The sequence below is a fragment of the Salmo salar genome, chromosome ssa09 (genome assembly GCF_905237065.1).
Source record: "Salmo salar chromosome ssa09, Ssal_v3.1, whole genome shotgun sequence".
Lineage (NCBI taxonomy): Eukaryota > Metazoa > Chordata > Actinopteri > Salmoniformes > Salmonidae > Salmo > Salmo salar.
Window position 1 is genome coordinate 85,502,426 of NC_059450.1, and position 14,156 is coordinate 85,516,581.

Sequence of the window (14,156 nt, forward strand, 5' to 3'; positions counted from 1 at the left end):
CCGAGCTCAATTGGCCCAGCGTTGTCTGGGTTTGGCCGGTGTAGGCAGTCATTGTAAATAAGAATTTGTTCTTAACCTCTATGGGCTAGGTGGGACGCTTGCGTCCCACCTACGTAACAGCCACTTGCAGCCTGTGGCGCGATTCTCAAAACCTTAAAAATCCTATTACTTCAATTTCTCAAACATATGACTATTTTACAGCTATTTAAAGACAAGACTCTCGTTAATCTAACCACACTGTCCGATTTCAAAAAGGCTTTACAACGAAAGCAAAACATTAGATTATGTCAGCAGAGTACCAAGCCAGAAATAATCAGACACCCATTTTTCAAGCCAGCATATAATGTCACCAAAACCCAGAAGACAGCTAAATGCAGCACTCACCTTTGATGATCTTCATCAGATGACAACCCTAGGACATTATGTTATACAATACATGCATGTTTTGTTCAATCAAGTTCATATTTATATCAAAAACCAGCTTTTTACATTAGCATGTGACGTTCAGAACTAGCATACCCCCGCAAACTTCCGGGGAATTCGCTAACATTTTACTAAATTACTCACGATAAACGTTCACAAAAAGCATAACAATTATTTTAAGAATTATAGATACAGACCTCCTCTATGCACTCGATATGTCCGATTTTAAAATAGCTTTTTGGTGAAAGCACATTTTGCAATATTCTAAGTACATAGCCCAGGCATCACGGGCTCGCTATTTAGACACCCGGCAAGTTTAGCACTCACCATAATCATATTTACTATTATAAAAGTTTGATTACCTTTTGTTGTCTTCGTCAGAATGCACACCCAGGACTGCTACTTCAATAACAAATGTTGGTTTGGTCCAAAATAATCCATCGTTATATCCGAATAGCGGCGTTTTGTTCGTATGCGTTCCAGACACTATCCGAAATGGTAAAGAAGTGTCGCGCGCATGGCGCAATTTGTGACAATAAAATTCTAAATATTCCATTACCGTACTTTCGAAGCATGTCAACCGCTGTTTAAAATCAATTTTTACGCCATTTTTCTCGTAGAAAAGCGATAATATTCCGACAGGGAATCTCCTTTTCGGCAAACAGAGGAAAAAAATCACAAAGGCGGGGGCGGTCGGGTCACGCGCATAAGCCCAGAGTCCCTTGATCGGCCACTTGAGAAAGGCGATAATGTGTTTCAGCCTGGGGCTGGAATGACGACATTCTGTTTTTTCCCGGGCTCTGAGCGCCTATGGACGACGTGGGAAGTGTCACGTTAGAGCAGAGATCCTTAGTAAAAGATAGAGATGGAAAAGAAGTTCAAGAAATGGTCAGACAGGCCACTTCCTGTAAAGGAATCTCTCAGGTTTTGACCTGCCATTTGAGTTCTGTTATACTCACAGACACCATTCAAACAGTTTTAGAAACTTTAGGGTCTTTTCTATCCATATGTAATAAGTATATGCATATTCTAGTTACTGGGTAGGAGTGGTAACCAGATTAAATCGGGTATGTTTTTTATCCAGCCGTGTCAATACTGCCCCCTAGCCCTAACAGGTTTTAACTGACTTGCCTAGTTAAATAAAAAAATAAATGAAATCAGATGTTTCTTGTTTTCAGGGATACAGTATTATCAACCTGAGTTCAGTTTCCTCTGAAAAACGGAAGTGGGGACTCAGCTGAGGTGTGTTTCTACGCATGCTACGTTAGGTTAGCCACACCATCAGCCACATGTTCCTTCACCAAACCTTCACCAAATACTATCTGAAATTATTTCAAATACTTGATCTGGGTTTGATTGAGCTTGCCTGGCGCAATGGAACCAATAGAATAGTCGCAAAAGTCCCTGGTCTGTCTTGACTAAAACATGTGTTTCTCTATTCCCTTTGTAGTGCACTACTTTTGACAGAGCCCTATGAGACCTGGTCAAAAGTAGTGCACTTTAAATAGTGTGCTATTTACGACATTGTCGGTGTCTTTATTGCTGCCAGATTCTGAGGTCTCACCAGAAAACATGACAGATCTACAAATAAATGCAAGTGGTTTCCCCAGCTGAATAAATGTCATCCAATGCAGATAGGCTGACTGATGAAGAGTAATGCTGGTCTTACTGCAAGATCTCATTCCACAAATTGGCTGTTATAGATTTTCTACACTGTAGCTACCAAAGATGTTTGCGTTTTCAAACACTTGACATTTGTGTGGGTGTGTGTCTGATCTTGTTGTCTCTCTTAAGCATCCTAACGCCTCCCTCCCTCCCTCCCTCCCCCTCTCCCTCTCTCTCCAGTCTGCTCTCAGTTCTCCCGAGGGGTCTATGCCATCTTCGGCTTCTACGATAAAAAGTCAATGAACACCCTGACGTCATTCTGTGGGGCGCTCCACACCTCCTTCGTCACGCCCAGTTACCCCACCGACAACGAAGTGCAGTTTGTCATCCAGATGAGACCTGCACTGCGTGGGGCCGTCCTCAGCCTGCTGTCACACTACAAGTGGCAGAAATTTGTATACCTCTACGACACTGACAGAGGTAGGTGCCATGCCATCACAGGCCGTCATATAGTCCAAGGATACAGGTCTTGATATAGTTCAGGGTGTGAGGTAAACACACAGACAGAGCTAGGTGCCATGCCATCACAGGCCTTGATATAGTTCAGGGTGTGGGGTGAACACACAGACAGAGCTAGATGCTCTTGAAGTCGTTTTTGACTGCAGTATCATTGATAATAGTAGATATTGTCACGTAATTTAACATACAATACAGACAGCGGTAGGTAAGGTTTGACAGGCTGGTTCTACCATAGACTTGGACATGGTTTTGTTGAGGGTTTTAAGTATTGACTCTTAGGGGTGCCCTTGAAACAGTTGACATCGTCAACGTTGATAATATTCATGGCCAAAATGACAAAGTATACTGTACATGATCTAATGTGCTGGAACATTACCTACTTGAAACAAGGAAGTGGGCGACATTCTATAAGCACTGTGTAATGTAATCTACAGGCCCTTCACAAACTCCATCTGCTTTATAACTGGAAGAAATGTATGTTGTTGTAACTAGCTTTGGGTGCAGTATATCATTGTAACTAAGCTTTGGGTGCAGTATATCATTGTAACTAAGCTTTGGGTGCAGTATATCATTGTAACTAAGCTTTGGGTGCAGTATATCATTGTAACTAAGCTTTGGGTGGAGTATATCATTGTAACTAAGCTTTGGGTGCAGTATATCATTGTAACTAAGCTTTGGGTGCAGTATATCATTGTAACTAAGCTTTGGGTGCAGTATATCATTGTAACTAAGCTTTGGGTGGAGTATATCATTGTAACTAAGCTTTGGGTGCAGTATATCATTGTAACTAAGCTTTGGGTGCAGTATATCATTGTTACTAAGCTGTGGGTGCAGTATATCATTGTAACTAGCTTTGGGTGCAGTATATCATTGTAACTAAGCTTTGGGTGCAGTATATCATTGTAACTAAGCTTTGGGTGGAGTATATCATTGTAACTAAGCTTTGGGTGCAGTATATCATTGTAACTAAGCTTTGGGTGCAGTATATCATTGTAACTAAGCTTTGGGTGCAGTATATCATTGTAACTAAGCTTTGGGTGGAGTATATCATTGTAACTAAGCTTTGGGTGCAGTATATCATTGTAACTAAGCTTTGGGTGCAGTATATCATTGTTACTAAGCTGTGGGTGCAGTATATCATTGTAACTAGCTTTGGGTGCAGTATATCATTGTAACTAAGCTTTGGGTGCAGCATTCATTGTAACTAGCTTTGGGTGGAGTATATCATTGTAACTAAGCTTTGGGTGCAGTATATCATTGTAACTAAGCTTTGGGTGGAGTATATCATTGTAACTAAGCTTTGGGTGCAGTATATCATTGTAACTAAGCTTTGGGTGCAGTATGTCATTCTAACTAGCTTTGGGTGGAGTATATCATTGTAACTAAGCTTTGGGTGCAGTATATCATTGTAACTAAGCTTTGGGTGCAGTATATCATTGTAACTAAGCTTTGGGTGCAGTATATCACTGTGACTAGCTTTGGGTGGAGTATATCATTGTAACTAACCTTTGGGTGCAGTATATCATTGTAACTAAGCTTTGGGTGCAGTATATCATTGTAACTAAGCTTTGGGTGCAGTATATCATTGTAACTAGCTTTGGGTTCAGTATATCATTGTAACTAAGCTTTGGGTGCAGTATTCATTGTAACTAGCTTTGGGTGGAGTATATCATTGTAACTAAGCTTTGGGTGCAGTATATCATTGTAACTAAGCTTTGGGTGGAGTATATCATTGTAACTAAGCTTTGGGTGCAGTATATCATTGTAACTAAGCTTTGGGTGCAGTATATCATTGTTACTAAGCTGTGGGTGCAGTATATCATTGTAACTAGCTTTGGGTGCAGTATATCATTGTAACTAAGCTTTGGGTGCAGTATATCATTGTAACTAAGCTTTGGGTGGAGTATATCATTGTAACTAAGCTTTGGGTGCAGTATATCATTGTAACTAAGCTTTGGGTGCAGTATATCATTGTAACTAAGCTTTGGGTGCAGTATATCATTGTAACTAAGCTTTGGGTGGAGTATATCATTGTAACTAAGCTTTGGGTGCAGTATATCATTGTAACTAAGCTTTGGGTGCAGTATATCATTGTTACTAAGCTGTGGGTGCAGTATATCATTGTAACTAGCTTTGGGTGCAGTATATCATTGTAACTAAGCTTTGGGTGCAGCATTCATTGTAACTAGCTTTGGGTGGAGTATATCATTGTAACTAAGCTTTGGGTGCAGTATATCATTGTAACTAAGCTTTGGGTGGAGTATATCATTGTAACTAAGCTTTGGGTGCAGTATATCATTGTAACTAAGCTTTGGGTGCAGTATGTCATTCTAACTAGCTTTGGGTGGAGTATATCATTGTAACTAAGCTTTGGGTGCAGTATATCATTGTAACTAAGCTTTGGGTGCAGTATATCATTGTAACTAAGCTTTGGGTGCAGTATATCACTGTGACTAGCTTTGGGTGGAGTATATCATTGTAACTAACCTTTGGGTGCAGTATATCATTGTAACTAAGCTTTGGGTGCAGTATATCATTGTAACTAAGCTTTGGGTGCAGTATATCATTGTAACTAGCTTTGGGTTCAGTATATCATTGTAACTAAGCTTTGGGTGCAGTATTCATTGTAACTAGCTTTGGGTGGAGTATATCATTGTAACTAAGCTTTGGGTGCAGTATATCATTGTAACTAAGCTTTGGGTGGAGTATATCATTGTAACTAAGCTTTGGATGGAGTATATCATTGTAACCAAGCTTTGGGTGCAGTATATCATTGTAACTAAGCTTTGGGTGCAGTATGTCATTCTAACTAAGCTTTGGGTGCAGTATGTCATTGTAACTAAGCTTTGGGTGCAGTATGTCACATCCTTAATGTGTTGCCTAATCTCTGTTTAATCACGGGGGTTGGTTGTGGCTTGTTTCTCATCTTAAATTAGGTGTGTGCTACAGCTGTTGTTGCTGCAGTCGAGCATATATTTCAGAGTAGAAACTACGCTCTATACCTTTAGGGGATAGTTATTTGTATTAATTAAGAGATATTGCGCTCTTTCTTAGATGTTAGGTGACAACATACCAACATGTAGCCAGGGTTTGGTGCAGTGATGTGGAGTGTTAAGTCAAATATATTCTGTCATTCCTCTTATGTATTATTATAGTGCAGAGAAATTCGCTCCTCTAGACAGTAGCATCATGTCTATTCCCTCCTCTAGACAGTAGCATCATGTCTATTCCCTCCTCTAGACAGTAGCGTCATGTCTATTCCCTCCTCTAGACAGTAGCATGTCTATTCCCTCCTCTAGACAGTAGCATCATGTCTATTCCCTCCTCTAGACTGTAGCATCATGTCTATTCCCTCCTCTAGACAGTAGCATCATGTCTATTCCCTCCTCTAGACAGTAGCATCATGTCTATTCCCTCATCTAGACAGGAGCGTCATGTCTATTCCCTCCTCTAGACAGTAGCATCATGTCTATTCCCTCCTCTAGACAGTAGCATCATGTCTATTCCCTCCTCTAGACAGTAGCATCGGGTCTATTCCCTCCTCTAGACAGTAGCATCATGTCTATTCCCTCCTCTAGACTGTAGCATCATGTCTATTCCCTCCTCTAGACAGTAGCATCATGTCTATTCCCTCCTCTAGACAGTAGCATCGTGTCTATTCCCTCCTCTAGACAGTAGCATCATGTCTATTCCCTCCTCTAGACAGTAGCATCAGGTCTATTCCCTCCTCTAGACAGTAGCATCAGGTCTATTCCCTCTAGACAGTAGCATCATGTCTATTCCCTCTAGACAGTAGCATCAGGTCTATTCCCTCAAGACAGTAGCATCAGGTCTATTCCCTCTAGACAGTAGCATCATGTGTATTCCCTCCTCTAGACAGTAGCGTCATGTCTATTCCCTCCTCTAGACAGTAGCGTCATGTCTATTCCCTCCTCTAGACAGTAGCATCATGTCTATTCCCTCCTCTAGACAGTAGCATCATGTCTATTCCCTCCTCTAGACTGTAGCATCATGTCTATTCCCTCCTCTAGACAGTAGCATCATGTCTATTCCCTCCTCTAGACAGTAGCATCAGGTCTATTCCCTCCTCTAGACAGTAGCATCAGGTCTATTCCCTCTAGACAGTAGCATCATGTCTATTCCCTCCTCTAGACAGTAGCATCATGTCTATTCCCTCCTCTAGACAGTAGCATCATGTCTATTCCCTCCGCTAGACAGTAGCGTCATGTCTATTCCCTCCTCTAGACAGGAGCGTCATGTCTATTCCCTCCTCTAGACAGGAGCGTCATGTCTATTCCCTCCTCTAGACAGTAGCGTCATGTGTATTCCCTCCTCTAGACAGTAGCGTCAGGTCTATTCCCTCCTCTAGACAGTAGCATCAGGTCTATTCCCTCCTCTAGACTGTAGCATCATGTCTATTCCCTCCTCTAGACAGGAGCGTCATGTCTATTCCCTCCTCTAGACAGGAGCGTCATGTGTATTCCCTCCTCTAGACAGTAGCGTCAGGTCTATTCCCTCCTCTAGACAGTAGCGTCATGTCTATTCCCTCCTCTAGACTGTAGCGTCATGTCTATTCCCTCCTCTAGACAGTAGCATCAGGTCTATTCCCTCCTCTAGACAGTAGCATCAGGTCTATTCCCTCCTCTAGACTGTAGCATAGTGTCTATTCCCTCCTCTAGACTGTAGCATCGTGTCTATTCCCTCCTCTAGACTGTAGCATCGTGTCTATTCCCTCCTCTAGACAGTAGCATCATGTCTATTCCCTCCTCTAGACAGTAGCGTCCTGTCTATTCCCTCCTCTAGACAGTAGGGTCATGTCTATTCCCTCCTCTAGACAGTAGCGTCATGTCTATTCCCTCCTCTAGACAGGAGCGTCATGTCTATTCCCTCCTCTAGACAGTAGCGTCATGTCTATTCCCACACATCACATTTACTCTTCACCTCGTGGTTTGCACCTTGGTTAGCCTCACACACACCCACACACACACACACACACACACACATACACACACACACACTCATTGAGTTAAATGTTTATTTGCTCATTAATGAAAGATTGTGACTTCCAGATAGACACGCTTGGAGGAACCTGTCTCTCTCTCTCTCTCTCTCTCTCTCTCTGCTACTGTACAGAGCTCTGGTCAAAAGTAGTGCACTATATAGGGAATACTGTTCAAAAGTAGTGCACTATATAGGGAAAATGGTGCCATTTGGGATGTACCCTGGACCTCCTCTCCCTGAGGACGCTGCTGTACTGTAGTGTACTGCTCCAAAACACAACCCACACATCCTTGAACACATCTACAAACGAACAGGCTCGGACTCTCCATTGTCTGTCTGTCTGTCTGTCTGTCTGTCTGTCTGTCTGTCTGTCTGTCTGTCTGTCTGTCTGTCTGTCTGTCTGTCTGTCTGTCTGTCTGTCTGTCTGTCTGTCTGTCTGTCTGTCTGTCTGTCTGTCTGTCTGTCTGTCTGTCTGTCTGTCCCTAGACCAGAGAGAGAAAGTGAGAGCCGAGTTTAGAAAACACCATTGATTTACTTGCCTTTACCTGTGTAAGAGCAACTCCCCATATGCATGCCAAACAGACACACCCCTATACAGCTGTATGTGTAAGGCAATCCCTTATTAGAGTGAGGACATTATCCCCCAGAGAGGATTTAAGGGCTTAATTGATGCTCTCCATCCAGGACTCAGTCAGGCTCTGATAAATGGCTCATCAGGTAAACCGATGTCTCAAGTAGTGTGTGTGTGTGTTTGTTTGAGTCTGTCAAGTGCTATACCCTCTCTCTCTCGTGTGTGTGTGTGTGTGTGTGTGTGTGTGTGTGTGTGTGTGTGTGTGTGTGTGTGTGTGTGTGTGAAGCAGCATCTCTTTGCCCTCCTTACACCCAGGTAATCAGATAGACCAGCTCCCCTGGTAATACAACCACATAGGAAGGAGAGGAGCAGAGACTGACTGGAGGAAGGCATTGTTACTGTTTTAATAAAGTTGGACTGGAGGAAGGCATTGTTACTGTTTTAATAAAGTTGGACTGGAGGAAGGCATTGTTACTGTTTTAATAAAGTTATACTGAAGAAAGGCATCGTTACTGTTTTAATAAAGTTGGACTGGGGGAAGACATCGTTACTGTTTTAATAAAGTCATACTGTAGGAAGACATCGATACTGTTTTAATAAAGTCAGACTGGAGGAACACATTGTTACTGTTTTAATGAAGTTAGACTGGGGGAAGGCATCATTACTGTTTTAATAAAGTTAGACTGGGTGAAGACATCGTTATTGTTTTAATAAAGTTAGACAGGGGGAAGGCATCGTTATTGTTTTAATAAAGTCAGACGGGGAAGGCAAACCATGGTGCCGACAGAAATGGTCTCCTCACTTCGAGTTCTTAGGAAACTATGCAGTATTTTGTTTTTCTATGTATTATTTCTTACATTGTTACCCCAGGAAATCTTAAGTGTTATTACATACAGCCGGGAAGAACTATTGCATATAAGAGCAATGTCAACATTACCAACATTACGACCAGAAATACAACTTTCCCGAAGCGGATCCTCTGTTCGGACCACCACCCAGGACAATGGAGCTAATTCAAGCAAGGGCTGCCTTCCAGAGCGACATCCGAAATTGTAACATTCTCTGTTACACGGAAACATGGCTCTCTCGGGATATGTTGTTGGAATCGGTTCAGCCACCGGGCTTCTCCATGCATTGCACCAACAGAGATAAACACCTCTCTGGGAAAAGGAAGGGCGGAGGTGTATAATTTATGATTAATGACTCATGGTGTAATCATAACAACATACAAGAACTCAAGTGCTTCTGCTCACCCGATCTAGAATTCCTTACAATCAAGTGCCGGCAAATTTTACCTACCAAGAGAATTCTTATCAGTTATAGTCACAGCTGTGTACATTCCCCCTCAAGCAGACACCAAGACGGTCATCAAGGAACTTCCCTGGACTATATGCAAACTGGAAACCATGCATCCTGAGGCTGCATTTATTGTAGCTGGGGATTTTAACAAAGCAAATTTGAGAACAAGTCTTCCTAAATTCCATCAGCATATTGATTGCGCTATGCGCATGCGCAATACCCTCGACCACTGCTACTCTAACTTCCGCGATGCATACAAAGCCCTCCCCCGCCTTCCCTTCGGCAAATCCGACCACGACACCATCTTGCTCCTTCCGTCTTATAGGCAGAAACTCAAACAGGATGTACCAGTGACAAGAACCATTCAGCGCTGGTTCGACCAATCGGAAGCCACGCATCAAGATTGTTTTGATCACGCGGACTGGAATATGTTCCGATCAACCTCAGAGAACAACATCGACTTATACGCTGACTCTGTGAGTGCATTTATAAAGAATTGCGTTGGAGATGTTGTACCCACTGTGACTATTAAAACCTACCCTAACCAGAAACCATGATGGATGGCAGCATTCGCTCAAAACTGAAAGCACGATCCACCGCATTTAACCATGGAAAGAGGTCTGGGAATATAATCAGTGTAGTCATTCCTTCCGCAATGCAATCAAACAAAGCGAAATGCTGGTACAGGGAGAAGTTGGTGTCGCAATTCAAAGGCTCAGACACGAGACTTATGTGGCAGGGTCTACAGGAAATCACGAACTACAAAAATAAATCCATCCATGTCACGGACACCGACGTCACGCTTCCAGACAAACTAAACAACGTCTTTGCCCGCTTTGAGGATAATACAGTGGCACCTTCGCTAACAAGGAAAGCGCCCCTCCTCCTCGCCTTCTCCGTAAAATGACATGAGTAAAACATTTAAATGTGTTACCCTCACAAGGCTGCTGGCCCAGACGGCATCCCTAGCCACGTCCTCAAAGCATGCGCAGACCAGCTGGATGGTGTGTTTACGGACATATTCAATTGCTCCCTATCCCAGTCTGTTGTCCCCACATTCTTCAAGATGGCCACCATTGTTCCTGTACCCAAGAAGGCAAAGATAACTGAACTAAATGACTACTGCCCCGTAGCACTCACTTCTGTCATCATGAAGTTCTTTGAGAGACTAGTCAAGGATCATATCACCTCCACCTAACCGGCCACCCTAGAACCACTTCAGTTTTTATACCGCCCCAACAGGTCCACAGATGACACAATCGTCATCACACTGCACACTGCCCTATCCCATCTGGACAAAAGGAATACATTTGTAAGAATGCTGTTCATTGACTACAGCTCAGTATTCAACACCATAGTACCCTCCAAGTTCATTATCAAGCTGGAGGCCCTGGGTCTCAACCCCGCCCTGTGCAATTGGGTCCTGGACTTTCTGACAGGTCGCACCCAGGTGGTGAAGGTAAGAAACAACATCTCCACTTCGCTGACCCTCAACACTGGGGCCCCACAAGGGTGTGTGCTCAGCCCTCTCCTGTACTCCCTGTTCACCCACCACTGCGTGGCCACGCACGCCTCCAACTCAATCATCAAGTTTGCTGCAACACAACAGTCCTGTGCCTGGTCACCAACAATGGCAAGACAGCCTACAGGGAGGAGGTGAGGGCACTCGGAGTGTGGTGTCAGGAAAACATACTCTCACTCAACGTCAACAAAACAAAGGAGATGATCGTGGACTTCAGGAAACAGCAGAGGGAGCACCCCTCTATCCACATCAAAGGGACAGCAGTGGAGAAGGCGGAACGTTTTAAGTTCCTCTGCGTACACATCACAGACAAACTGAAATGATCCACTCACACAGACAGTGTGGTGAAGAAGACGCAACAGTGCCTCTTCAACCTCAGGAGGCTGAAGAAATTTGGCTTGTCACCCAAATCCCTGACAAACTTTTACAGATGCAAAATCGAGAGCATCCTGTCGAGCTGTATTGCAGCCTGGTATGGCAACTGCACCGCCCTCAACTGCAAGGCTCTCCAGAGGGTGGTGCGGTCTGCACAACGCATCACCGGGGGCAAACTACCTGCCCTCCATGACACCTACAGCAACCGATGTCACAGTATGGCCAAAAAGATCATCAAGGACATCAACCACCCGAGCCGCTGCCTGTTCACACCACTACCATCCAGAAGGCGAGGTCAGTACAGGTACATCAAAGCTGGGACCGAGAGACTGCTAAAACGGCTTCTAACTCATGGCTATCAGACTGCTAAACAGCAATCACTAACTCAGAGAGGCTGCTGCCTACATTGAGACCCGATCACTGGCCACTTTAATAAATGGATTCACTATTCACTTTAAACACTAAATAATGCCACTTTAATAATTTGTACGTATCTTACATTACTTGGACTAGCGTTGGACTAGTAACTGAAAGGTTGCAAGATCAAATCCCTGAGCTGACAAAGTACAAATCTGTCATTCTGCCCCTGAACAAGGCAGTTAACCCACTGTTCCTAGGCCGTCATTGAAAATAAGAATTTGTTCTTAACTGACTTGACTTGTTAAATAAAGGTAAAAAATAAATATATATACTGTATTTTACTTACCATACTTATATGTACATATTCTCATTCACCCCTTTAGAGTTGTGTGTATTAGGTAGTTGTTGGGGAATTGTTAGATTACTTGTTATATATTACTGCACTGTCAGAACTAGAAGCACAAGCATTTCGCTACACTCGTATTAACATCTGCTAACCATGTGTATGTGACAAATAACATTTGATTTGATACTGTTTTACTAAAGTCAGACTGGAGGAAGGCATCGTTACTTTAAATAATGATATTGCCATGTATCTTTACATGTATTTTAGAACTGCATGCATTAGCTAAAATTAAGTGAAATATTTTAATTAAACTGACCCTAAGCCATTCTAGCTATAGATAACACGTGTTAGTGGTAGCACTGTATGCACACACACATCAGAGACAGAACAAGCATGATGGTGTTTTATCACTTTCTGTGTCTCAAATAGCACTCTACTCCCTATATAGTTCACTACTTAGGGCCCTGGTCAAAAGTAGTGCACTACATAGGATTTCATTTGGGACGCAACATTTGTGTTCTCAGTCTTTTATTTTCTCTTTAACAAGGGAAGTCAGTTAAGAACAAATTCTTATTCACAATAACAGCCTACCCCGGCCAAATCCTAACCCGGACGTCGCTGGGCCAATTGTGCACCGCCCTATGGAACTCCCTGGCCAGTTGTGATACAGCCTGGAATCGAACTAGTGTCTTTAATGACGCTTCTGTCACTGAGACGCAGTGCCTTACACCACTGCGCCACTCGGGAGTCCGTCTGTCAATGTAGCAAATAAATCAACTAGGACATGCCACCGGCCTAATCCTAGCAACATCAAATAAAACCTTGCTGCAATTTATATCGGTCTCAAGTGCTTTTTGCTTTTTAACTCTCAAGTCTTGAATAAAAGCAGATACAACAAAACAACAATTGGGGCTAATTAGCATTTTGCCAAATCTCTCCTGTCTGACTGCCTGCAGCTGCAGAGCTAGAAATCCCTGAATGACATTATTTAAAGACAAACGCACACACTCTCACTCACACACACACGCAAACGCACACGCAAACGCACACACTCTCACTCACACACACACGCAAACGCACACACAAACGCACACACTCTCACTCACAGACACACGCAAACGCACATGCACACATTCATGATACAGAAATAACCAAAAAAATAACAAATCATCTTCCAGTGTTTTTATTCAGTCAATAGACAAGATTAATTACAATCACATTACACTCATTAGCCTGTCTCATTGGCCCTGCATTAGCCTGTCTTATTGGCCATTGCATTAGCCTGTCTTATTGGCCCTGCATTGGCCTGTCTTATTGGTCCTGCATTAGCCTGTTTTACTGGCCCTGCATTAGCCTGTCTAATTGGCCCTGCATTAGCCTGTCTTATTGGCCCTGCATTAGCCTGTCTTATTGGGCCTGCATTAGTCTGTCTTATTGGCCCTGCATTAGCCTGTCTTATTGGCCCTGCATTAGCCTGTCTTATTGGGCCTGCATTAGCCTGTCTAATTGGCCCTGCATTAGCCTGTCTAATTGGCCCTGCATTAGCCTGTCTTATTGGCCCTGCATTAGCCTGTCTTATTGGCCCTGCATTAGCCTGTCTTATTGGCCCTGCATTAGCCTGTCTTATTGGCCCTGCATTAGCCTATCTTATTGGCACATCAAAAAATGGCTTTTAGGCTTTAGTGCTGCTGTGCTTTCACCCTGAGAGGGCACTCATCCACTCTGCTGTTTGCTGCAGCTCTGATGTATTGAAGGGAACATTTAGTCTAAATGCTTCTGTCAGAGACATGCTTCCTGAGAGCAGATGAAATGTTACAGGATATGATGAAAGGTGTGTGTGTGTGTGTGTGTGTGTGTGTGTGTGTGTGTGTGTGTGTGTGTGTGTGTGTGTGTGTGTGTGTGTGTGTGTGTGTGTGTGTGTGTGTGTGTGTGTGTGTGCGCGTGTGATGAAAGAGAGCATTAGCAGGTTGATGGAAGCTGGATGAAAGTTTGACAGACATTACGGTAGGCAGACATTACGGCAGGCAGACATGTCTCACTCTCAGGTAATACAGGCAGACATGTCTCACTCTCAGGTAATGCAGGCAGACCCGGAGCTGTAGCCTGCTAAATGTGGCCCGTCTTACTGTCCTCTC

The 14,156-nt window shown here is 43.4% G+C and overlaps 1 protein-coding gene across 4 annotated transcripts in view; it reads left to right on the forward strand.

Annotated features, from left to right (window-relative positions):
• Positions 1 to 14,156, forward strand: part of LOC106612181 (glutamate receptor 3) — a 212,511-nt gene that overhangs the window by 66,465 nt on the left and 131,890 nt on the right. For all 4 annotated transcript variants that reach the window (XR_006771069.1, XR_006771070.1, XM_045724148.1 and 1 more), the window contains exon 3: positions 2,269 to 2,508. Coding sequence is in view for 2 of the 4 variants with exons in the window: in XM_045724148.1 (XP_045580104.1) it covers positions 2,269 to 2,508 (240 nt within the window). In the remaining 2 variants the exon portion in view is untranslated. The remainder of the gene's footprint in view (positions 1 to 2,268; positions 2,509 to 14,156) is intronic.